The following is a 26,861-nucleotide window of genomic DNA, read 5'->3' on the forward strand; positions in this document are numbered from 1 at the left end:
CAGAAGATAATGGATCTAAGTGTCTTATAATTTGATACAAATATATCAAATTAGAAAAACAAAGAATGAAATGGAAGAGAACAAAGGGAAGAATGTTAAAAGATTCTGGAAGGTGATCCCCACCCCTGCCCCCACGTCCTCCGGGAGTCAACTTGCTGTAAAGGCAGAAAGCAATGAATGTGAAGTGTCTATTTCCTCCATGGAATAATATTGATTCTTATGGGGGTATGACAACAAAGAATATTGAAAAATTCCATCAGGAGCCCCATCTCCAAGGAAACTCCAAGGATGTTAAGGATAAACTTGATTCCCATCTTTGGAGACACAATCCTTTTTCTGTTCTCTGTATTACCTAAGAATAACCAACACTCAAAACATCATTGACTCATTCACAAACATACCAACGGCCAACAAAAAGGGTGGGAACATTTCAACAAGTTACACATAATCACAGGTTTTCTGAATGAGGAAATACGTACAGATATCCAAGTGGACAATGCTTGTCACAGATTATGGGTCTGCACTTCCTGGGTCGTGGGCGACACTGACAGAGCTCACAGTTGTGGGCATCAGTTAGGAAACCGAAGGGACAGTCCAAGGTACAGCCTCGCATAAGGCTTGAGCATAGCTCCTCCCCTGTGAAGACATATGGAGGGTGTTTTTTTTTTCCCCCCCAAAGGCAAACAGACCAGAGCATATTGTTGCTTCATACTTTCCTTCCTTCAATCTTCCAGTATCCCACAGATTTAAATTTCTCATTTCTGCCATAGCACTGGACAGGGTTAACAAGGATAGACTGTTACTTCATGTTTTGGTACTAATACACAAAATAAATTTCAACTTTGAGAAATATATTTCTGAAGCCCCATCAGATCTGGTAGGCCTTCAGTGGAGTGGGGTGAAATTATTAATAATTAGTAAATGCAGTTTTTCCATGAATCCTTTAGTTGCCTCAAACCGATGGCCATTAATGTTAAAATGTGCAAATTATAAACTTTAAACTCCAATTTTGATATATATCTTATTTCTAATGCATGTCATCACAGATAATGCCATGTGCTAGAATGCTTACATAAAATTACTCTTGTGGGTTAGACAGTATCATATAACACCACACAATCTATGTAGCACAAGGGATTTCTAACCTTCTCTGTTAATAAATCTGTTACAACATGATAGAAAAATACTCACTGCTCCTTTGGTTATCTTTTCTCCTATTTGCTAGCAGATAGCAAGGTATTTGGATACTTAGTTACATTTAGATACATTTTGGAGAAGAAATACTATTACTAATGTGTGAGTAACCACTATCTGAAATATTCATACCATACCCTGTAGCAAAATCTGGAGTGATGCTTAGCTGTCCTGTGCTAGTCAGTTATTACATTATTTTAGCAGAAGAGAGAAAGAAGCAATAGTAACTATCTAAAGGACCTATTGAGGACATTAGCTCAACAGAAAGAAGTTTCATAAAATGATTTTAAAAGGTCATACAGAGCTTACATAAAAATAAAGGGAATAAGAATGTTAGGGTAAGGAAAAGCATGCTTGATGCTATAAATAAAGCGAGTTGGGACCTGTCTGAATTAAATGCTGAATTGGAAAGAACAGCCAATTTAAAGAAAATCAATTTAAGAAAGCTGATAGGGCAATGGCAAAATGTAGCTAATGTTTAAGTGGTGCTGGGCAGGGAATGTGTAAGAGGGAAGTGGAGACTATTACTGTTGGGTGGACAAAGGAATTTTTATTTTATTTGGACATCCTTTAAGCTTAAATACCATATTATCATTTAAGTCATGCATATATGCCACTAAAGAAATCAGAACACAATTTGTCTCTTTTATTGCCAAATCTTATAACCTGAAATCAAACCTTAACTACAATTAATAGGTTAAATAGGTCCATGTTTTACATAAATATTTTAAGGCAGCAACTTCTGTGAATGTTAGCTGGCAATACTTGCATATTTAATTTACTATCACTTAAAAATGAAAATGTGACTTACAGCATAATTTTTTACTTTGTCATGATCATAAAGCTTTCATTACACTTACTTAATATGCCCTCGTGGGACTGTATCACCCCGAGAAGCAACTGAATATTATCTGCATCCTCAACAGAGAAATTCTAAGTGGCTTATTTAAAATTTATAATTATGAGTTGGAAGGAAGGGCATTATATTTCAACTGTCATTACTAAGGAATAATGAACAAGGGAGAAGATTTTCATAGCCATGTTTCTCTCTTTGACACAGAGATATAAGCTGTGAAACTCCTTTATTTCTTTTCTATCATGAGAAATTTTAAGCCATGACACCAAATAGACTAGTTGGGAAAGAGATGAATTAAAAACATTTGTAGAACTTCCTGGAGTCAGCATTCTTGGGGAATAAATTCCTTGAAACTTTGAATGCTGAGCAAATTTGTGCCTTTATTTTTCTGGTTCTATAAAAACAAACCCTTTCCAAAGTCTTCAATCTAGAATGTTCTTTACTCACCTTAAATTAACAACAACAACAACAACAAAAATCCACAATAGCTGCCACAGTGAGTACCAGTGGTTTATGACTGTAATCCTTAGTTATGTAGGAGGCTAAGAAAGGGAAGATTACAATTCGAGGTTGAGATTGGGAGGATCACCATTCTAGCCAGGGCCAAAACATCTGTATCAGTCACAAGAATACATCTTTTTTTTTTTTTTTTTAAAGAATACATCATAACAGAAGAAACTAGATGTGGCAGCATACGCTTGTCTTCCAGCTATGACTGGGAAGCCAAAACTAGGCAGATTGCAACCCAGGTGCCTGCCGTAACAGCAACCAAAGCCGTATCTCAAAAATAACTAGGAGGTGTAGCTAAACAGGATAGTGCCTGTCTGGCAAGCATATGGCCCTGAGTTCAAACCTAGTGCTGACCCCTGACTCCACACAAAAAAAGGCTGCTGCATCATCATTCAAGTCTAAACTTAATAAAAACTAAATCTGTATCAAGCCTATTTCTGTATTGTGGCTTGGGATAGTCCACATGTAAAATCCTGGTCACCACCTGCAGGGCTATTGGGAAGTGGTGAAACCTTTAGGAGATGAGGCCTAGTAGAAAGAAGTTAAGTGATTGGGGGGCATCCCCTTGGAAGGGATCTGGGGACCCCAGCCTTTCCTGTCTCCTTTGCTTCAGGGCCACTGTGAGGTAACTATCTCCTCTAGCCATGCACTCTTTCCACAATGTACTGCCTAGCCACATGCTCAGAGTAATAGGACCAAGCCCCAATGACCTGAAACTATGAGCCAAAATGAACCTTTCCTCTTATAATTTGTTCACTTTAGACATTTTGTCACAGCAATGGAAAACTAACACATTAGCCCATCTCTGCTTTCTATATACATTTGAAGGACAAGTCTCTGTAGGGCTTTTAATTTTAGTGTGATTGTCTATGATATAGCAGACAGTATCATTATGCCATATTAACCTTTACTAATATTAGTTAATGGGAGAGACCTTTTTATCTTCTTGGTATCTCTATATATAACTTAGCCTACAGTAGGTACTCAACAAACTCTAGATGTGACAAAGAATGAGTAAACAAAAAACCAAAAATATTATTTGTTGATGGCTTTAAGAAATCTTGATTGCACTGGGAATTAGGTCCTTAAGAGAAAACTTAGGTAGGAACGATTAGGACTACTTCATTAAGAAAAGGTTTTGATAGAATGTAGAATTTTGGGCAAGACGAATACTTATCAAGCCACAGCAATGGAACAAAGAATTTACTGTGCCCCACTTGACTATGAGGAATTTTCTTTTTCACCAAAACCAGGGAGAAAAGACAGTATCATTATACCATATTAAACTATTTCCAACATTAGTCAATGGTAAAGACACTTTTATCTTCTTGGTATTTCGATAGTGCTTAGCATATAGTAGGCCCTCAACAATTTTGAGTGTTAAAATGAAAAGGCAAAAGGCAGGTTGTTGGTGTTGACAGGAAGAGCTGGGGACAGGATGGTGCAGCAACAAAGAGGCGGGAAGCTGGGGGCTTTTCTCATCAGCTAGCTTGGGCTGGCTCAGGAAAGGATGTTATAAAACAGCTGGCGTGCAGAATAAACAATCACCACATGTTCAGCAGTGAAGCTAGCTTTGCATTCACTCATTCAACCCTCAGTCCTCAGAAAAACCCATTCATCAGGTACTATTATCTGTCTTCTACAGATGAGGACATGAAGGCCCAGAGAAGTAAAGCAGCTTGCGCTAAACCTTAGGATTAGATCCTCAGTCAAACTGATGGCAGAGCCTGAGAGAACAGTTTGTGATCCCAAGAATCTGAGGACCCAGTAACCTGGCTGGATCTGATATGGCTTTCAAACATCACATAACCAGTATGGCTCATAGGACTGGGTGAAGAATCTAGACTTCTGTATGACATACACAAGCCTACTAATTCTAACTCACTCTTACAGTTTTAGATACAGGGTGGCAGCAAGTGAGATGGCAAGACTGACCCATGTCAAGCATTTCAGAATCATGAGGAATGAAATGATGGGACTATATGGGAGGAGAGGATGCAGAAAAGCATCTAATCCAAAGGCATCATTGACCCCTCAGGGACCATGCCATTTCACTTGGCACTGTCTGCAGATGCAGAATGCTCTGGAAAGGCAGTGACTTCCCTCCTCGATGTGAACGAAATCCTAAACTCCCTTGGAAGACTGAAACTTCCTCTTAGCAGGACTTACTTTGTAAGTTACACTACTAGGCTTAAAAAGCGACATTCCATTTGGGTTTCATGTATTAGGTATTTTTTTCTTAGAGTACATCTTGCATTTTAGTCAGCTCTGTGGCTCAGACTTCCAACACTGTTTCCAGAACACACAAGTGGTAAAAGAATAAAGGGAGTTAGAGAAAAGAAAGAAGTTAGATATTTCTACAGATGGGTAAAAGCCGCAAAGAATGAATGACTAATAAAGATCTATATACAGAAAATAAAAACTGACAAAATCCAATGTTGATCTCTCTATATTTTTTCATAAATATGAGACTGATGTGATTTTCTGAAGAAAGTATATACGGAAATTCCATTTAAAGAGTAAAAATGCATTAGTAACTCAAAAGCAAGGCACCAGGTGGGTATGGATGTCTCATACCTATAATCCTAGCTACTCAGGAGTCTGAGATCTGAAGATCTTGGTTTGAAGCAAGTCCAGGCAGGAAATGTCCATGAGATTCTATCTCCAATTAATAGCCAGAAGCTAGAAGTGGAGCTGTGGCTCAAGTAGTAGAGGGCTAATCTTGAGCAAAGAAGCTCAAGGACAGTGCCCAGGACCTGACTCAAGCCCCAGGACCAGCACAAAACAAAACCAAACCACACGAGAACAAACAAAAAGGCTTCCTAACAGTCTCAGTCTGCAAAAGGTCAGTGATATCTTCTGATGTGCTTCAGTGGAAAATGAGGAAAACTTCTTCAGATTTAATGGTGAAAGTGCCTCATGAAGTGGCAGAAGTCTTAGGAGGCCAGAATGACCAAATGGCTGAAATTCTGTGATAGCAAAGCCCAGCTGAAGGAGGTGACTGGAGTGATTGGGCACAATACAATCCATATCTTTAGACTTGTTGGAAGTTCAGGAAAAATGTAGGTAGGATCCCACAATTAGAAAACAATGTGTTACTCAAGAGGTATTGAAAGGATTGAAATATAAACACTATGACACACTACCAATGATCTTGGTGTTAAAAAAGCAAGGTTGGCAACTTATTTAAGCAAATTTGGCTGCCAAAAATTCTCCAGCAAACTTGGCTTTCCTAGGGGAAGCCTAAGAGGCAGACAGATGTCAAACAGAAACTATATAGAATCAAGTGCAGTTAGACAGGACTGTCTTACAAGTGTGGAAGCTTGCTAGAAACTTAAAGATGGCAATTGCTACAAGTTTACACTGTAAAAAACTCTCCTGTAGCACTGACTCCATTGCACAGAGAGAACAATGGTAATATGGAACAGAGAGCACAGAAGTACTCAACTACTATTTTCTTTTTTTTTTTTTTTTTTTTCTGCCTGTCCTGGGGCTTGAACTCAGGGCCTAGGTGCTGTCTCTGAGCCTCTTTGTGCTAAAGGCTAGTGCTCTACCACTTGAGCCACAGTGCTACTTACAGTTTTTTTTTTTTTTTTTGAGCAGTTTATTGGAGATAAGATTCTTACAGACTTTTCTGCTGGGACTGGCTTTGAACTTCTATCCTCAGATCTCAGCCTCCTGAACAGCTAGGATTACAGGCCTGAGAGACTGGTATCCGGCTTCAACTCCTATTTTCTATCTTCTTTGTTTGAATTTGGGGTTTTGTGCTTGCTAGGCAGATGTCCTATCCACTTGCATCACATCTTGAGATTCTTTTTTGTTTTTTGTTTTTGGCCAGTCCTGGGACTTGATCTCAGGGCCTGGGCATTGTCCCTGAGCTTCTTTTCGCTTAAGGCTAGCACTCTACCACTTCGGCCATAGCGGCACCTCTGGCTTTTGCTGTTTATGTGATACTGAGGAATCGAACCCAGGGCTAGGTAAGCACTCTATCACTAAGGCACATTCCTAGCCCTTTAGATCCTGTTGTTTATTTTTCAAATAGAATCATGCATTTATGCCCAGGAGGTTAGGCTGAAATCTTTCAGTTTATGCTTCTTGTGTATGTAGCTGGAATGATGGGCACACACAACCACACTTCACCTTTTATTGGTTGGGATAGGTTATTGTTAACTTTTTGCTCAGGCTGTCTGTGAACAGTGATCCTCTGATCACTACCTCTAGAATGGCTAGGAAGATTCTCTTTAGTGTAATACTACTGGAAGGTCAGAACAGTGACCAGCATTCCAGGGATCTCCCCTTGTTTCTGTACAATGAATTTTAATTCACTTTAGATGAGGACACAGAAGTAGTAATTGTTTATCACAAACCGAGAGGCATAATAAAATAGTATCAAAAACAAAAAATATTCTAACTAGTTGGAAAGTAGCTTAAAACTATTAGCATAATTTCTTGTTATATTTGCCCTGACTCTAATATAATTTTTAAATGCTAATATTTAAATACACAAACAAATGAGAATCATCTGACAGCTGCAAAGAAAGAACTCATGATGCTAGGTGCTTATAAACTCAGTCTTACCCAACATGGTACAAAACAAAAAGCTAAAGCTCTATATAAAACAGCAGTCTCATTCTTCATGATCAGACCTGAGGTCATTTTACATAAGTCCCAAGGATGTACTATGTATCAGAAGCTGGAAATGAGCACTGTCAATTCTAGAGACCATGTCATTTGAGAAATGGTGGAGGGGACATTAGGCATTTGTTCTGGCAGAAGAATTAGGAGAATTCAAAGATAGTTCCAAACATGTAGGACACATCCCTCCCCCAGGAGAAATGTAAAATATTTAATCTAGTTTCAGAGGTCATGGCCTAGAGACATGGCTGGAATCTACTTGTAGGCAGTGCTGGGGCCAATAAAGTAAAGCAAGCTTATTTTAAGGATTCTGGCTACCATATGTGAAACAGGACCTGAGGCCACTGGATAACCTAGACACAATGCTCTAGAGCCAGCTGTGTAGTCAGGGGATGCTCTCTCAAGCTACTCATGCCTGCACCCCTGAAGCCGCTGGAAGTCAAGGACCACAATTAAACAAAGATGAGAACCAGAATAAAGGGGCAGCTCTTTCCCTTGCAAATGACTATATGTATTGTTTGCACTAAGTATGATACATTCATGCTGTCAAGGGAATGTCTGAACAGGAGTGAAAAAGATGTTCAATCACATAATATGCTTTGACAAGATCATATTAAGCCTCAGGGAGGAGGAAAAAAAACGCAACCATCCTTTCTACTCACTATTTTTGCACTGACAAATTCGACAACCATTGTGATCAAGCTTGAAGCCATAAATGCAGTCCTTCTCCATCAGAGTGCAGTTTGCTAGCTCCCCACACGCAGGTGGATCAATTGTGATGTAGGTTGGTTCTAATAATAAAGAGGGGAAAGAAAATCAATGAAACATATGATTACCTCTCAGATGCTTTTCAATCTTTGAAACCTCACACTACATACAGAAAGTTACAAAAATCGAATCAATAGTTTTCATAAAATCCTAAACTTTGAGAATCTTGTGATGTCATGAATCCCTGCAACTGAAATCTTTTTATTCAGATTTTAGAAAATATGCATCCTTTATTTTTCTTTTGGTGCTGAGGAAAGAATATAGGGCTTTAGTTCTATGTGAGGCAAGTGCCCAACCACTGAAATTACAGTCCTGGCCACTCCATTTCATACTTGATCAACTCATGGTACCCTCATATTATAATGCCTTTCTGCTGATCACCATACAGAAAACGGACAAAGAAGGTTAAACAATACTCCATTTAAGTTTATTACTGGTGTTTTCTAAGTAATCAAGACACAGTTGTATACTGTCAACTGTCTCACATTTATTCTGTAATATTTCTGAAATCTGTGAGTCTATTTTTTCAAATTAATAAGCAGAAATATTTTTAAGAATAGTTTAAAACACCTGGATTTCTTTAACCTTTTATGTGACAGTCTTCTCATTTACAATAGATAATATAAGGGATAATAGTGACTAAAGCTTATCTTCAGGGCCCAGAGACTTATGGGAGTGGTAGAATAAGAAACAAGCATTTAGAAGAAAGGATAAGGAGCCATGCTGGGAAGAGAGGCAAGGAAAAAAAAAAATAAGGCCAGAGGGGATACTTGACCTTCCTTGTCACACTCTTACAATAAAGAATAGTTCTGAGCAATAATAGTGACCATACACACAAAGCATATTGTGTGTGTGTTTATATGTTGTTTATAGTTTTGAACATGATTGCCTTGAAGCTTCACGTCCCTCCACTCAAGTAATCATCATCCCCATGTACCAGGGAAGGAATAAAATATGTTGATTTGCTCACAGTCACAGCAGTAGTGAATAGTGGACCCAAGATTCAAAACCAGAGTTCCACTCAACTTCTGTGCCATGCAACACCTATTTAATGGTGTGGTGCATTGATGAGGGACCATTTACATAACGCCCAGTTGTGGAAAGAGTGTTGCCAAAAGAAAACAGAGACATTGATGTATTTTCAACCAAAAGACTACTTAAGAACCTCTTCAAAGTAAGCTGTTTCTCAAAATATCTCAATATATTTCCTGACAATAATTGTGAGGAAATCAAGTACTGTATGTCTCTACCTATATATTCATAGATGGAAACTATGAGGGGCAGAGAGGACAAGTGGCTTATCTAAGTTTTACATAGCAACCAGTAGCAGTCTGGGAACAGAATAGAAGAGAGGTTCCTGACCTCCTGTCTAACACTCTATCCATTAGTCCACACTATCTTCTCAAGTTTCATTTCCTGTTACCATGGAATACAGAACAAAACAAGTGCTTCAATTTAGTTGCTCCTGCTCAAATGAAGAGTCCTATGTTTTTATCCACCTACTAAAAGGGAACAGTGATTGCATTTATACCAGGTAGGAGATGCTCTGAGCAGCATGCTCCCAGTAAAAACATGCATGTTTTCTTGTCTATTACATCACCGAGTTTACAGAACATCTTTCTTGTCATTTCTAAATAAACTTTCCACTGCAACAAAATTTCTAATTTCCTTAATGACTGATTCGCTTTTTCTTTTTTCTTTTTTTCTGATACGCTTTTGATAGATGACTATAAACACTGAAGAAATCTTTTAGGACATATTGAATTAGATCCAGTCTTGCTTCTTTCTTACATATTCTTCAGTGTAAACATTCAGTTTTCAAAGTTGAATAGGTTTTTTTGTCACTCCTCTTACTATCTATCCCAACTAATGGTTCTCTTCCAGCACTCAGCCACAAGACTGCCCAGTGTTCTGCCAGAATCATTCTAACCACAAATAAGAGAAAAAGAGAAAACATATACCAGCTCTTAGCAAACCAGAGAGGGGATTATCCCATGAGGAAGAAGTTCTATGTTCTAGAGTTCTTAGACCAAGATGGATTCCATCTCCACTTTCACTGCCTTGGTGTTCAGCCTATGAGAAAAGATATTCTGTGCATTTACACAGACTGGAACATTGTATTCCTACTGACATTTCAGAGGTGAAGTTCACAGAAACTTTTGCCTTCAGAAAACATGTTACTTAAAAAAGTATTTGGGGAGATTAAACTGATATCAAAAAGCATAGCATTATAGAGAAATATTTAATTTTATTTTCATTGAGTCTAGGAAAATGAGTTGTCCAACCTTATCAAAATGATACTTCTAAATGATAATTTTCCCTCAATATTGGTATTTGTATTTTTGTATCTATATTTTTGTATCTATATTTTTGTATCTATTATGATGAAGGTACTGGATTAGGATTGTGAATTTAAGGACAGAAAGTAAAAAAAAATAATGGACTGGGTTGTTTAAAAGTCAGAACACAAAAGTACTGACTTGAGGAGTCCTTTGTTTTATCTGAAAGGCTCCAGTCACAGATGTATGCCTAACACAGCCAGACAATATGCTTCTCTTCAACAAGTAACATGATAGCTTTTGTTCAGCTGACCAAACAAAAATAAAATATGTAGAAGTACTATTGGTATGTGCTGGTCTTAAAATGTACATCATAAATATTTTAGGTAAAACAATGAATAGTAAAAAAGTATTTTAGGTAAAAACAAGTATTTTAGGTAAAACAATGGATGCCCTCAGACTAATGTGGTAGCATGAAAGATACATCATTTTATGCCTCTAAAATTAACATGTTTCCTATTCATTTATGAACTTTATTAGATAGAAGATAGTGGAAAGTATTTACATTGCAAAGTCTGACATCCTCAATATTTAACACTAAAACACAGAAAAACACAACAAATCATTTATTTGTAAAAGCTGTCCATTTATTCTGAACCTATTCAATTTCCCATCTATATTTCCAGAGTGAATCTAATAACATTCTCTGTGACATATAGTAACTATATAAAAAGTAGTCTAATTTCTAAAAGGCATTTTATATTTGGTGCTTCATTTTATTACATTTAGCAGATATCAATCTTTTCCCCAATCAGATATACCCTGGAAATAAGGCTTTGGGGTATACACATGTGTCTTGAGTTCTTGATGCTTTTACGCTTCTCCAGTCCCTAGAGTAAGTGTTGATACACAATGGACACATTCACAAACAACTAGCTGTCTCTAAAACAAGTTATCTCAACTCCTATGTTCTACATTCTAACTTACTGCTTTTCATTATTCTCCCAACATTTGAGTGCTCACTGTCTGTGTAAGGCTGTTATTAGAGTAGGCATGGCCAAACATATAAGTATAAATGATCTACAAAAATATGGTATAAAACAGAGCTGAGAGTCTGCTTTCTCTCCAATGTATTTATATGTAACCTTAGAACCAGTCCTATTACTAACATCAGAATAGTTTTTTGAGCAAAATGTGCTATAAGAAAATTGAAATTTAATTCCTTATTCTGAGTAATGAATTCCAAAGTGACACATATTTGACACCCTTCTAGAATGAAAGTATTTTCAATCAACATCACATCTGTAGTCCTGAAAGAATAATGGCAAAGAGATGGTGAAATTTTAAACATAGATTTTAATTCAAGAAAGTTATCAATGGGAAAAGACGAGCCTGGAAAAAACAAACCAGAATCGCGATATAGCAATGTGGTTGGTCACTGAGGACGTCTTAATAAAATATGTGACCCATGCATGCTGCTTGTCTCCAAATTACAGCATCCTGTCTTTTCGTTGATCAGGAATGGTTATTATTCTGTACTTTTCTCTAGTCTGTACACCAGTGCTTTGCATTTTGACAGCATCTGCTGGGTCTTATCTTGAAGACCTGAAGATTCTCACTTCAATCCATATTACATGGGGTATGGCACTAACGTTATGTGAGAGAGAACATGCCTTTGATGGTGGGGATACTCTGCCCTTGGCAAGTTTGGTGCCCAGATTTTGGTTGAACAGAGGCTGAGTTGACTTTTTTTTTGTTGTTGTTTGTTTGGTTTTTTGGCCTGGGCCTTGGACTCAGGGCCTGAGCACTGTCCCTGGCTTCTTCCCGCTCAAGGCTAGCACTCTGCCACTTGAGCCACAGCGCCGCTTCTGGCCGTTTTCTGTATATGTGGTGCTGGGGAATCGAACCTAGGGCCTGGTGTATCCGAGGCAGGCACTCTTGCCACTAGGCTATATCCCCAGCCCCCTGAGTTGACTTTTAAGGCATCGGAATATATAATATCTGTTGGTTGGAGAAAACAAACACTCAAAATGTGTCCCCTTTAACGAGTTGGGCAGAGACACATTAGGAGACTTCCTTCAAAAAAGAGAAATGGTTAAAAAAAATCTTTTCGTGTGGGAGAAATTAGGAAATGCTTGCATAAGGTAGGGTTTTATGAGGGAAATTCAATGAAGCAGTGCTGAAGGGATCACCCTGAAATTCCATCTCATCTTGTATTGAATGAGCTGAGGAATTAAAGAAATACCTTAATGTCCTCCAAAGGAAGAAGGCTTGAAACAGCAGGAATTCATTGTCTTTGGCTATAACTATTTCTAAAGGGAACCCTGGATCAGCTTCTTTGTGGAGGAGAATTCTAGAAATAGTTTCTGAGCCTAGAAGCAATAAAGAACAAAAATGGGTGTTTGTTATGTCTACATCCAGCTTGCTGTTTCCTACTCTGTACCTGAGGGGGAGCCAATGACTTGTTTCAACCTTTGGTTTCCCTGAATACTTCTGTTTATTTTTAAATTTAATTTTATTAAATTGTAAAGTTGATAATGTATAGAGGGCCTATAGTTACATAAGTAAGGTAATGAGTACATTTCTTGTTGAACAGTGTTACCCTCTCACTTGTTTTTCTCCTACTTCCCCTCTCTCCTCCCCTCCCCCCTGCAAGTTATAAAGTTCATTTCCAACATGGTGTCTTGTGAGTCTTGCTGTTGCACTGGTTCACACTTTATCCTCCGTCTCACCATTTTGTTATTCCCTTTCTGAATGATTTTAAAGAGTAAGAACCACACACTGTCCAGAAAAGCCATTTGTACAAGAACCTCTGGAAATGTGTCAGGGGTGCAGCTGTTCAGCCATCAATTTTCATCCCTAGGTAACCTCTGATAACACTGTGATAAGATAAACACATACTGGCTCTTCCTTAAATACATTTATTGAAAACTTGGGGATGTTTTTGTTATGTCTTAGGAAGCTCCACATCTCCTTACTAGAAAACATATTTTCAGCAAAACATTGACAATTTTCAAGAATTAGAGAGCCTCAGATGCTAAGTTTCTGAAAATGAATACCAATTTACAGATAGATAAAAGTTTTTTCCTTAAAAGCAATTTTACTAACAGGGAAATTGAGACATTGTGATCATTAGGAATTTAATCAAGAAAACAAAGTTAAAATGAAAATCATGATTCTAACTAACTCCAAGGCCATCACAACTGATCATAAAATAACATATTATTCAGATGTTACAAATGTGTTAAGTAGTTGGATCTACTTCTGTTTTTGTTATAATCTTTTATGTTACAGTATCCAAAAAGCAGTCAGAGAAGTAAGAAATTAAAACTCAAATGTAATCTTTGATGATTTAAAGTCGCTTAGGGGGTTGGGAATATGGCCTAGTGGTAAAGTGCTCGCCTTGTAAAGTCACTTAGTCTTATCACATGAACAGAACAAAAAGAACGTATTTTATAAAAAGAACATATTTTATAGTAAAAACGTGCATTCACTATGATAATTTGCATCTGAAAAGTGTTAAGAGGTGCTTTTAACTTGATTTCTAATTTGTATGATTCTTTTGAGCTACTGGTGAGTAGATCCATACCTGGTTCTTCTCATTATCTTGATTACTAGGAGCAGGTTCTCTCTCATAAAGAATACTAACAATCTCTATGGAGAAATGAAGGAAGAACTTTCCGATTAGCAATCCTGGGGAAGGCTACAGCCAATTAATTAGCAGTTCTCGAATATGGGTGGCAATTTTGGAAATGTACATCTGGGGATGCATGCAGAGCCAGCCTTCTTAGGTCAGCTATAGCATTACTTCTCTCAGAGCTCATGAAACGGTTCCAGATTTTTACTGTATCCAGAAGCACTGCCTCTTCAGTGCTGTGCTCTGGGTGAGCTGAGGGCTGGAGGGCCTGGCTGTGAGCAGTAGTGATTGAGCCAGCCCTTGATTCCTAGGCATACTCACACACCCATAGTAGTGTAAAAAAGTCTTACTGGAATTTTTTTTTTTTAAAAAGCTTGATTATAGGAAAATTTCTGGAAAAAATACTTTTTAAGGGTAGGTACATTCTTACATGTCTTATGAGTGAAAAAAAATTCAAGTAGGGTCAATATGATAAATGAAGGTAATCCTTATCTGTCTTGCATTTCACTTATTACTTCTCCTTTTGGGTTTAAATCATGCTTTGCATTTTTTACATAGCTCTTCTCTGTAAATTCCCAAGGCTGATTATTTGATTGTAAGAGACAAAAATGAGCAATTATGTTCTCTTTTTAGACTTAATTTGGGCATTCTCTTTGTTAAGTTATGGGGCTTTTGGGGCGGGGGGGGGGGGACACTAGGGGTAGAGGTAGTTAAGCCATGTGAATATCCACTGAGTGGGAAAATTCCAAAACTGCACTCACTTTATATGGTGGCTCAATTGGCTAAATATATCAAGACTCCTTCAGCCAGTCCGGTGCCATAAAACTAAAGATAAGGCTGGTCAGGACAGAATTGAAGGAGATAGCTTATCTGTTTTACTGTATCTTCATATGTCATTCTGTTACCACAGTTGCTTTTCAAACTTGACCCATAACCAGTTAGAACACCATTCAAATAAATCACCAAGTCGTCAACATAATTGCAGCCTGGGAAGAAAAGCATAGCAAAGCCCAAAATTTCCCAAATGAAGCTAGAAGGAAAACTCTATTAATGTAGAGAGACAAGAAGAAAAGGAAGGCGAGGATACAAAAATTCCCTAATCTGGAAGTGGGAATTTCCATACTGTGTGTATACTTAAGAGCCTCATTAAGTCATGGAAAAAAGATCTACAGTTGGAGTTTTCAAATTCTTTAGACCACTACACATTAAAATATCCATTCCCCCCTTAGTGTGTATTTCTCATAACAGCACCTACAACCTTAAAATTTCTACAGTACTTATCTCAGAGTACTTTCTTTGTTTTATTTTAAAATGAATGGTGTGAAAATGTTCCCAAGATCTGTATTATTTTGTGGTCAGGTAGAGTAACAACCATACATTTATTTTAGATTTTATTTATTAACTATGTATGTGTTTTTCCAAGGAATCTTGGCTGTTGGATCTATTTTTCTTCCTTTACCAATTTCACATTTAATAGGAAAAGACAGTTGTATGATTATGCGATTATTATTAAATGACCGCAAGGACAAATTTTAAAAAGCTCTTATATAGTGTGGGTTATCTTTTCCCAAGAATGTAGCTTGAGACAAACTCACAGAACTGTAACTGGATTCCAAGAATAATGTAGGCCTTTTATATTTGTCTTCTATCTTATATTATTTTAGTGTTCATTTTCAGTGAGATATACTTTGGTGCTTCTTAACTGAAGACATGTCATTTTTACTCAGGATGGTAGGTTGCACTGTCAGGGGTTGGGTCCTCATTTTAGGAACAATGCTCTAAATTCATTGTTTCTGTCTATAACCTCAGTTTCTAGCACAATATTTGCAAGTTCACGGGCACGTTATTTGACAAAGGGCCCCTAGTTATATTGTCTTGAAAAGGCTGAAATTCTGATGTTCTACTTTGAGGCTTAAATATTAAGTTCCTTAGGGTCCTCATTACTGCAACAGTATTGTAGGGTAGTCAATAAATGAATTCCACTGAGGCAGCAAGCTAGATCTAAGGGTTGCTGTGAGGTTGGTACTTGCAACATGGAAAATGGAATGGAAATCCCCTCAAACTCAGTGGTTCAAAATGAAATATTCAGTGCTAACGCTCTGGCTCCTGGGATGGGCTAAACTACGATCTTTATCTTTGGCTTAAGAATGCACAGAAATAACCAAAGCATTGTAGAAGACTTCTCATCCATCCACATTCTCAATATAAAGTCATCACCCCCAAATTTCAGTTGTGGGAGAATTCACTTTTGGGACTGCCAAATCCCTTGATGGCTCCAAGGGATGGGGAAAAAAAAAAAGTTGGGCTAGAACAACTCAGGAGCTCCTACTGTATCCAAGTATGGACACTTTTGTTGACTGCTCAGCAAATTTACTGCTTGATTAAGCAAAGACTGGCAGCAATCAGAGAGAAAAGGGAGGATTCCAGACCAGAATGCTTAAGTGTTGGTGACGGTAACCCAGAACCTGACTAGTCCAAGGATAGGGGCCGAGTTAGACCACTGATATTTGCATGGTAAGGGCTTGAATGGACTCAGGTTGTATCTGAGTAAGGGTTTGGTTGGATCTGAAAAAGCTTTCCAGAGACCAGTCAGAGAAGATGGAGAAAGCTGGGGAGAGCCGGTCAGAGCTGTACTGAGTGATGTTCCTAGATAACAGCAGGAAACAACCACAAATAACTGGAAGCAGAAAGAGTCAGCTTTACCTGAGATCAAAACATCAAGGTCAAAATTTGAAGCCCAGGTTCAGGAAAAAAAAACTGAGTTCAAGTCCCAAAACAAGTAACTAAACAAACTAACTGCCCCAGAGACCAGAGCAACCATGACTGGGTCTCAACAGTAAGAATGGAGCAAAGACCAAGAATGGCTTCTGAATATGATCAAGTACTTTCATACTTATCACCTCATTTCCTCATTCTTTCCCTTTTCACAGTAGTGGTCTAAAGAGAAAGAATGCCAGGTTCTTTGATTTGGAGTCAGAAAACTTAGGTTGGGTGCCTGTTCTCCCACTATCTCTGGACTTCTTACAAGAGAGGAATGCTCAGTATTCCTACCTTAAGATATTCCTATAAAGTGGAGAAACACTCAAAGGGTTATAAAGAACACTAGTTACTACAACTATTGTAATGTTAATCCTCCTTGCTCTGAGCTAGAATTAGTTTCAGATAATGGCTTATTAATGAATTACAAGCCCTTTCAAGGGCCTCAAGTGTCCAACTAATAAACAGTACAATGATTCCACATTCTAAACTTGTCTGTTGTGATTTCAGCATAATTTCTGTCTGCACTGAAAACATGAGTTGCATCTGGGATGTGAGCTAGCCTGTGACATCTTTTCACATGGTCTGGTAAGCTTTGGACCATGTTAGTGACCAGCCACTGAAGCCTTTCACCTTTGCTGAGTGGCAGTCTGAGATCATTGTTTGACATTCTGACTGTGTCTATGGTTGCTCCAAGACAAGAGAAAGCTCTTAGTCAACAGCTTATCCAATGTGAGCTGAAACAATGACTGGGTATGTGCCTGGTTGATCTTGTTTTTGCTCTCTTGATGGGTACCTTACTATATTTTTAGGAATAAAAGCAAACTCATCACAGTGTACTTACACTATTTTTGGTATCTCTGCCAGTAGTTCTTTGATTCTCAATTTAAAATGGGATACAGAATGCCCATGTCTAAAAACTGTTTGATCAGCAAATCTTAGTTTCAGTATGCCGTGATCTCATAATTTATGTTAATAATAAAAGGAAGTTCAATCAGTAGTTTCATAACAATAACACTGGGGGTGTGTCACTGAAAAATAATGTTCTCATCTGTTCCGTGACTGTGGAGTCTCCCCTCTCCCCCTCTCTTAAATTCATCTGGCATAAAATATTCATGGAATTTTTTTTAAACTTGGTTCCCAGAAAGGATGACAGATTCATGGTTTTGAAAAGATCTTAGCTTGCTGAGCCCTCTGAATATCCAAGGCCTGAGACCATCCCAAGCTGACAGCTTATTATCTCTGAATATATTTTAGCTTCCCTAACAAATACAGCCTCCCTGAATTGTTTTAAAAGTGAGCTGATACGCAAAGCAATAGCTGTCCAATTAGGGTGAAAAAGAACATGGCTCTCTGGCCTTCCCACTGATAGTCATGCCATGGGCAGCTTCATGACAATGCAAGGCACATAAATAGGGAGCAAGTGGGTCCTGTACACACAAATGAACATAAACCTCATGTGATGCCACACTAGAGCCAAAGCAGACAATATATTATGAATGAATGATTTTTCAGGAAGTACCCAGGTATACTCTAAGTAGAAAAGAGTAAGATGCACCCAGGATGAGGTCAGTATTCAGAACCCAATCTAGGAGGTCTGAGACTGGGGTTAGAGTGGCTTATACAATCATCTCCTAAGTTGTTTCAGCAAATCTGGAATGGTACTTGACTCTCAGAGTTCAAAAGAACCAAGTACTTTTTGGCCTTAGGATTTTTGCTCAGAGATGCTTAGTTTTGTCTTACTACAGTATAAAATAGGGGTTGAAGCCTTGACCTGAATCTCATTTCTAACTGGCACTTAGTTTTAAGTCTGTGGCCTCTCCTAGTCTGGATACTTGAACAGGGCTCTGTTTCAAACAGCCTCATAAATCCAACTAATCTCACAGGTGCAAACACACACACACACACACACACACACCAAAATAAACTTGATAGGTAAATCATAAGCAACAGACATAAACAGTAACTAACAATTTGGTCCAACTGTAAATAATCAACTTAAAATGAAAGAAAGTGTAAAAGCAGGCAAAATGGTATCTCTTGTGCCCTTTAGCAAATGACAAAAAAGTGTGCTAAATGTTCAGCATTGCTCATCTTTGCTCAAATTTAGATTAATTGGTACTCCTATCACTGTGCCAGGACCTGGCACTGCTGGGTCCTTGTACACGTTGGAAACTACAGCAGGGGGCATCTGAGAATCTCAGACAGAGCCATGGGAATGGTGCTGTTCCTCTACTGCAGCAGCCACCATGCACACGTGGTGATGGTCCATGTACACTGAGGCAGGGAATGGTTTTTAACGAGAAACATTTGTTGTCCTCCATTCTGCATTACTGTTTTACAGTAGTATTGCAATAAACATTTTGTACACTTGCATGGCATTTTACTTTTGATGACTGAATATCCAGCACAGAAAACAGTCCTATTATAGGGCTTTTGCAATGATTTCCTGGGACTGCTATCTTCATGCTGGCCCCCATGCACTAAATAATGCAAAGTCAATTTGTTCTTAAAAAGTCCATTTAAAACCATGCCAGGAAACTGTAAAATGGTAAATCTGAAGTAGAATTAGAAAACTAAGACACTTAAATTAAAGAATATTAAATCATTTATATACTTTTAAGAAAGTGTATAAAATATGAAGTATATTTTTAAAGTTACTTGTAGGAGTATTTATTTTAGTCTTAACTCATTTGAAAATGTGTTTGAATGGAACATTTGCAATTTCACAAAAATGTTGTTATATGAACTCTCAATATACACCTACAGTTACTAGTGGTTATAAAAATATTACACAGTAGGTGAAATGGTATTAAAAACACCATCAGGAGTTATACTTTCATAAATAAGTGTTTTTAATAAAAGCACTCACTTTGGGTGGCTATATGCTTGTGCATACAGTGATGCTAAAATTCGATTTGAAACTTGTCTTCAAGGTTGCTTTTGGGCAAAATTACTATGTCATAGAAGTAAAAGAAAAAAGCCTTTATTTTATGGTCACTTGTTGCTTTTCCTAAACAGTTTAACCCTGCTAGATCACTTGTCCTTTTTTTTTTTTTGCCAGACTTAAAGTATGAATGATGCTATTTCCTAGAGTCTAGCAAACTTTATAAAGCTTTATAAAGCCAAAGATACTCCAAAGAATGTGAGGTGATTTCTAAAGACAGTTTCCAAAGAAAAGCCTCAAAATATTGTGAATGATACTGTATTTCTGGACCTCATATAAAATTTTCCCATGCAACTATTTTTGAAGGGACCGCACCTCATCTGAATTTGTAATGTCATTGTATAGTCAGACCTTACAGTTTTGGTGAGAATAAACCAATGTTCTTCTCAAGGATGGCACCACTGGGCACTTTACATACAGGTGTGCTGGGAACACGGTGAACAGCGCAAGAAGATGGAGACGAGGATTTTAAAATAACGCAGCTTAATACTGCCATTAGTAAGTAAAGCAGAATGGCTTCCAAGTTGGAAAATGATTACTAGTTAAAAATGTTACACCTTATTTTGCTGACAAAAGCTAAAAGGAAACCTGTTCTGCTACTTATCAGTGGCTTTACTGTAAAGAAGACGGAATCTTTCTTTCACAGTTTTGCAAGCCTTTTCTGAAGGGCATGTCTTTTAATAACCTTCATTAACTTCTGTTTGGTTGCCTAAGAGCTGTCTCTTATCCAAAAAGTTTAACACAGTCTCAAAAGAGATTGTGTTTATTTAAGCTGGTTGGAAAAACATTCCTATCATTTCAAGAATGACTAAATATTTTTTATTCACATAGTTGGCATTCCTGACTGTTTTCCTGCCTCTGTTGATTAGATGAAAATTAGCAGGCCCAAGTGTGATCTATTAGATGCAATTATTATACTGGTAGGAAAATCAGGAGACTCCCAGCAGTAATACCCTTCTAGGTATGAGAGGTGGACAGCACAGGAAATAAAGAGGATCCCACCCATTCCCTGAATGCTACTTCAATAGTGAAGTACTCAACAGCTGGGACCCTTAGAAACTTTTCTGCTTCTGAGTTTTCTGAGCCTACATGTGGGCTTCAGAATCAGTGCTAGACAAATGGTTAAGGCTGTAAGCAGTTTGTCCATCCAGTAAATTAAAGAGTTTAAAGCCAACCTCTTCATTTTTAGTTTCAAAACTCTGATTGGCTTGATGGTTTTACCAAAGAAATAAAGTATGTTGTGCTTGGCATTTCTAACACAGGCAAACACACCTGAGGAACTGGCAGAACTTGTAGCTAAAAGCAAGAACAAAAACTACTCCCCTACTAAACCAATCCTACAATGTGCATATTCACACCTGTGTAGCTACTAATACAAGTGGTGAAGCTAACTAAAAGTCATTCATTAGATATGCCTTTACATTCATTTTAGCTATACCCTCCTAATTTAATTTTGAGTATCTAGAGGCACTTCAGATGATCAGAGGAAAAACAAAAGTACCAGAACATTTATCATTGATAAATTTCTAATAGCTAAAGACGTAGGTCAACTCATGGTCATTTGATATGCATTTGGTACTCAATGTATGACCCTATTTGGGCAAGAAGAAAAGAGACTGTGGTTTTGATATTTTAATTTCCATTTATGGAACTAGTTTCCAGGACAGTTAAGAGTTAAAAGACAAACTAGCATGCCTAGCAGTCTTGAGGATATTACGAATATTTTATTATTCTTGGCTTACTAAGAATAGCATAGTATCTGCACTGAAGCATTACCACCCATAAACTGAGTTTTGATCCCCGTAATGTAACAGAATGTTAATAACATGTGACCCTGTAGTGTCTTTAACTTCACTGCCTCTCCAGGGTCAGCCAAACTATGTTTGACTCCTTGCCACAGAAGCAGTAGCTTAATCATTTGAGATACTGTTCAGAGAGGAAGCATCATGGGCAGGGCAGGGGTGGAAACATTTTTTTTTTGTTTTGTTGTTGTTGTTTCAAGGAATTCCCACCCAGATATGTGCCTGGTACAGAATTTTCTGGCAGCCCAATAAAATCTCACATGGAGGGCATTTTGACTCAAACTATGCCATAAACATTTATCTGAAAGAATACAATGCTTCTATAACATTAGGATTGATGAGCTGGGTACTGGTGGCTCATGCCTACAATCCTAGCTACTCAGGAAGCTAGCTACTCAGGAAGCTAGCTACAGGAGGCTGAGATCTGAGGATCAAGGTTCAAAGCCAGCATTGGCAGAAAAGTCTCTGTGAGACTCTTATCTCCAATTAACCACCAGAAAAGTGGAAGTGGCTCTGTGGCTCAAAAGATAGAGGGCTGAGAGAGCTGAAGAGCTCCCCAGGGACAGAGCCTAGGCCCAGATTAGACCAAAAAAAAAAAAGGATTGAGGATGAGAGAGGGAGTAGCTTTGACAGTTCACAGCATGCCATTTCTTAGGTGAGCTGATACTGAATTGAAGTGGCTCAAAATCCACTTAGGTCAAGACCTACCAAATACCTAATCTTTACCCCAGTTCCAGGTAGGACTAAGGTTCCCCAAGTAAATAGGGAATTTCAAGAAAGCCAGGCGGCAGGAAAAGAGGTTGACTTTCTGGCTTAATCACATTCTACCCTGAGTACACAGAATTAGAAAGAATCCATGCAGTGAATCTTACTCCTTCACTTCAGGAGTTGATTAAGTCTAGGTGAAGTGACTTATGAGGCCTGCCTGAAATTAAGTTTAGTATCTGGTAATGGTTCTGAAACAACACTGCTTTAACTCACAGTGGAAAAAGTTTGTTTCATTTACTTTTTAATACTGAAGTAGAATGACGAGATGAACCGTCATATTCTAATCATGCATCTTTTGAAAATTATAAATAGCTTTGGACATCCTCTCTGAGATAGAAAATGGATTTTGCTTTGGTTTCAGACAAGTAGAAGTCATAGAAAAAAAACTACCTATTCACCAAATTCCAAGCATGTTATTAATTGATGGGGACTGAAGCATAATTTTGAGTCCTACCTTTTAAAATAACACAAGGGATATATTCTGGTGTTGGTTCCAAAATCCCATACATCAAAAAAATCTCCAACTCTTCCCTGTAGGAATCTGTTTATTGAATCTAGTGTGAAGAATACTCAGGTCACAGTGGTCACCTGAGCAGGGTCCAGCTCCAGTCAAGATAAGACATCAGGTCAAGTGTGATACTGATACTTTTAAGTCGTGATGAAATGCTTATCTTTTCTATCAAATGCCACAACTAAGTAGGCCCCATACCTGTCCATATCTTTTGTGTTTTGTTTTTGCCAGTCTTGGGGCTTGAACTCAGGGCCTGCGCACTGTCCTTGGCTTCTTTTTGCTCAAGGCTAGCACTCTGCCACTTGAGCCACAGTGTCACCTCTGGCTTTTTCTTTTCTTTTTTTTCTATTTTATTTTATTTTTATTTTCAAACTTATGTACAGAGAGGTTACAGTTTCATACATTAGGCATTGGATACATTTCTTTTATTGTGTGTTACCTCCTCCCTCATTCCCCCCTCTCGCCTCCCCCTTTCTCATTCCCCCCAAGACTTGTTCAGTTCATTTACACCAAACAGTTTTGCAAGTATTGCTTTTGTAGTCGTTTGTCTTTTTTACCCCGTGTCTCTTGATTTTAGTATTCTCTTTCAGTTTCCTAGTTTTCTATTTATGTGGTGCTGAGGAATCGAACTCAGGGCTCATGCATGCAAGGCAAGCACTCTACTACTAAGCCACATTCCCAGCTCCCAAATGTGTGTGTGTGTGTGTGTGTGTGTGTGTGTGTTTCAACACAGCATTTTCACATTATCTGTTCTTCAACCAGTCAGGGTCACAATGGCTGTCCGATTTTTGAGCGTATCAGGGCTTGTCTCAGCTAAGGAGGTCTGCAGCCAGGGTTGTGATTTCATACCCTATTCTGTCTTTCCTATCCTCACCTGTTATTTATTCAGGGAACCCTTGGGCATCCATTTATATGTGGCTGACATTTGAGGAATTCAAAAGGATATGGTACATTCCTTACTCCAGGGAGGCCACAGCTACTTTCTGGGGTGTAGCACTGTTTGCCTCGGAGGTAGTGTACATGATTTTAGTTTTTAAAAAGCTATTCTTTCATTTGTACACTTAAATAAATTGCAAACATTACACACCACTCCACATAATTCTACCCCTAGCTTGTTATGAGTCTAAAAATAAAGATAACGAGACGGATGAACATGATGGGATGTAGAAAAATGCCAGCACAGCAAAACATGACAATACAGTTACAGACTCCGACAAGAATGGCTTATCTTTATACTTGAACTGTATGTTGACAAAAACTTGCTAAAACTTCCATATGAGAGTACTTCAGTGCCACCTTAAAAAGCACTTAGGTACTTGTGAATCAAGTTAGCTGTCAAGTAACACCGTTGTCTTTAAGGGTCCCCAGGTTCATGTTCCTAGTCCTTTGGGAGTCACCAGGCACATTATGCAAAATGAAAATGGAGCTGAATCTGATGTGGAAAGCACATATCTTCCATAACAAGGGCAGCCACAACAAGGTTCTTTCTTCCTGTAGGTCCTAACATGCCTTATTTGGTGACGCAGTAAGTTATTTAGAAAGAATTTAAAACTATTTTCCTAGTGTGGGGTCCTCTTTTCTAATTTCAGACCCAGATGAGCTAACAGGGGTAGGGCTAACACTTGTTATGCAATTGAGTGCAGAGGAATTTACTGTGTCTTAACTGCATAAACAGCAGAGCTTCTGTTTCTTCCTTAATAATTTTGGATGATTGTTTACTCATTATTCACTTAACACCTTACTTTACCTCTGTGCATATAATCCTTTGCCTGCCTTGAAATTATCTTTTTTTTTTTTTTTTAATCTTTTTTTTTTTTTGGCCAGTCCTGGGCCTTGGACTCAGGGCCTGAGCACTGTCCCTGGCTTCTTCCCGCTCAAGGCTAGCACTTCGCCACTTGAGCCACAGCGCCGCTTCTGGCTGTTTTCTGTATATGTGGTGCTGGGGAATCGAACCTAGGGCCTCGTGTATCCGAGGCAGGCACTCTTGCCACTAGGCTATATCCCCAGCCCCTTGAAATTATCTTTAAGTATGCTACTTAATGGCTGCTGAGAATATTTTCAAATGGTTCCTCAGACTTTCTTGGACACTACACAGTTAGACCCACTCATCTGATATTGCTTTGTAAGTTTATGATGATTAACAATAAACTTTTAGAAACATTACCTTAAAATTTGCACTTTTAAAAAAAATTTTGTACCAAAGAATCTTTCTGTCCCTAGTGCATTTTACTTCTTTTTTTTTTTTTTTTTTGGCCAGTCCTGGGGCTTGGACTCAGGGCCTGAGCACTGTCCCTGGCTTCTTTTTGCTCAAGGCTAGCACTCTGCCACTTGAGCCACAGCGCCGCTTCTGGCCGTTTTCTGTATATGTGGTGCTGGGGAATTGAACCCAGGGCCTCATGTATACGAGGCAAGCACTCTTGCCACTAGGCCATATCCCCAGCCCCCTAGTGCATTTTAAAAATGAGGTACTGGAGAGCAAGTGACACCTTATCTGAAACTCCCTACTCAACTATGGTAGAAACAAAAATGAGAAAAACAAGGTTAATTAGTTCTCCGAGAACTAGAATGTGGAATCTTCTGGAAGTTTTGATGTAGAGAAGTAAGTACTACAAGCATAAAATAGAGAAGAAAGGGACCAGCAGGATCTTAGATGAAATAACAAAGATGCTGTTCTGTAGAGGGAGACAGGTAGCTAGAGAAGCACACTCAGGAGCTATCTTCGGGGCATCCTTTGCCTGCAGTAAGCAAACTTGGGGTGAAGAAGGTAGGTGGGTGATCACATCTAAAACACCTGGAGTAATTTTCCAACTGCAAATGAGTTTCTCCCCTACCATGCCACTCCTGTCTCTCTCTCCAACAGAGCCAAATGCCAGAGATGAACAGAGATTACTAAGGGAACTAGAAACAGAATTCAGGAATAAGTGGAGATGACATTTGAGAAAAGGAGAAGCCAAGTGAAAATGTGGTTGGGTCTGATAGACTTCAGTTTATCCCAGTTAGGTCACATAATGGCAATTTAGGGGTTAATACATCATTAAATATAAAGCTTACTTTGTCCATCTCTAAGACAGGTTAGCAAGGCCTTTAGCACGATATTGTGAAAATTAAACAAAAACTGTACCAAGAGTAAAGAATACCCCAATAGGAACACTCACTTTTTTCTTGGTTTAATTTAAAACTTAACCTGAATACATTGTTTGAGGTTAAAGCTGTTTCTTATTGATTTTTGCTTTTCTAGGACTACAAGAGGTTCTGTAATTTTTTTTTAATGTAATTACTGGTTTACTCTACCTGTTACTCTTTTCTCAAGCAGCCAAGCAGTAGATTACAACTCCATGTACAAGTTATGGAGCCCAACACTAAGTGACCAAACTAAGGCCCACTCCCCATCCAAACATTTACATGAGGTAACACTAAAACAATTACATATACATATTTACATTTCTACTTACCATGATCGGTATACTAATGGATACAAAAGATGAATGCTTAAGATGTCCCTTCATTTACTTCTATAAGAAAAAGGTTCTGGGGTTCTTGTTTTTGTTTTTTGATGGTCCTGGGATTTGAACTCAGGGCCTAGGGCACTGTCCTTGAGCCTCTTTGTACTCAAGGCTAGAGAGCGCTCTACCACTTGAGCAACAGCTCCACTTCTGGCTTTTTCCTGGAGATAAGAGTCTCATGGACTTTCCTGCTTTCTTTGAACTGTGATCCTCAGATCTCAGCCTCCTGAGTAGCTAGGATTACAGGTGTGAGCCACCAGAACCTGGCTCTAGCCAGCAAACTTTGAAGTCTGAATTTACTAAAACTTAGGTGGAAGCAGAAGACTTTTTAGGGGTGGTGGTGTGCTGCTACTAGGGATTAAATTTAGGGCTTTTATGTTCATGGCTGTCACTCAATCACTTAAGCTGTGCCTCCACTTCCAGCTTTTTGCTGGTTAACTGGAACCTAAAGAGGCTTTTGGCTTCATTTGCCTAGGCTAGCTTTGAACTCCAATCCTCAGATTTCAGGCCTCTTGAGTAGCTAGGATTACAGGTATGAGCTACCAGTGCCTGCCTTCAAGATATCTTGATATTAAAAGACATTGTAAAACCAATTGGGTTCTTACTGTTTTTAAAAATTCTATAAGGATCCACCTTCAACATGGATCAATTTTTGGCCTTCATTCAAATATGCTTTTCATTATTCAAATATGCT

The 26,861-nt window shown here is 38.4% G+C and overlaps 1 protein-coding gene across 3 annotated transcripts in view; it reads right to left on the reverse strand.

Annotated features, from left to right (window-relative positions):
* Crim1 (cysteine rich transmembrane BMP regulator 1) overlaps positions 1 to 26,861 on the reverse strand; it is a 182,736-nt gene that overhangs the window by 32,726 nt on the left and 123,149 nt on the right. For all 3 annotated transcript variants that reach the window (XM_048353134.1, XM_048353136.1, XM_048353135.1), the window contains 2 exons: positions 7,858 to 7,986; positions 480 to 636 (listed from right to left, as the gene is read on the reverse strand). In XM_048353134.1, coding sequence (XP_048209091.1) covers positions 480 to 636; positions 7,858 to 7,986 — 286 coding nt within the window. The remainder of the gene's footprint in view (positions 1 to 479; positions 637 to 7,857; positions 7,987 to 26,861) is intronic.

The sequence above is a fragment of the Perognathus longimembris genome, chromosome 8 (assembly GCF_023159225.1).
Source record: "Perognathus longimembris pacificus isolate PPM17 chromosome 8, ASM2315922v1, whole genome shotgun sequence".
NCBI classification, from domain to species: domain Eukaryota; kingdom Metazoa; phylum Chordata; class Mammalia; order Rodentia; family Heteromyidae; genus Perognathus; species Perognathus longimembris.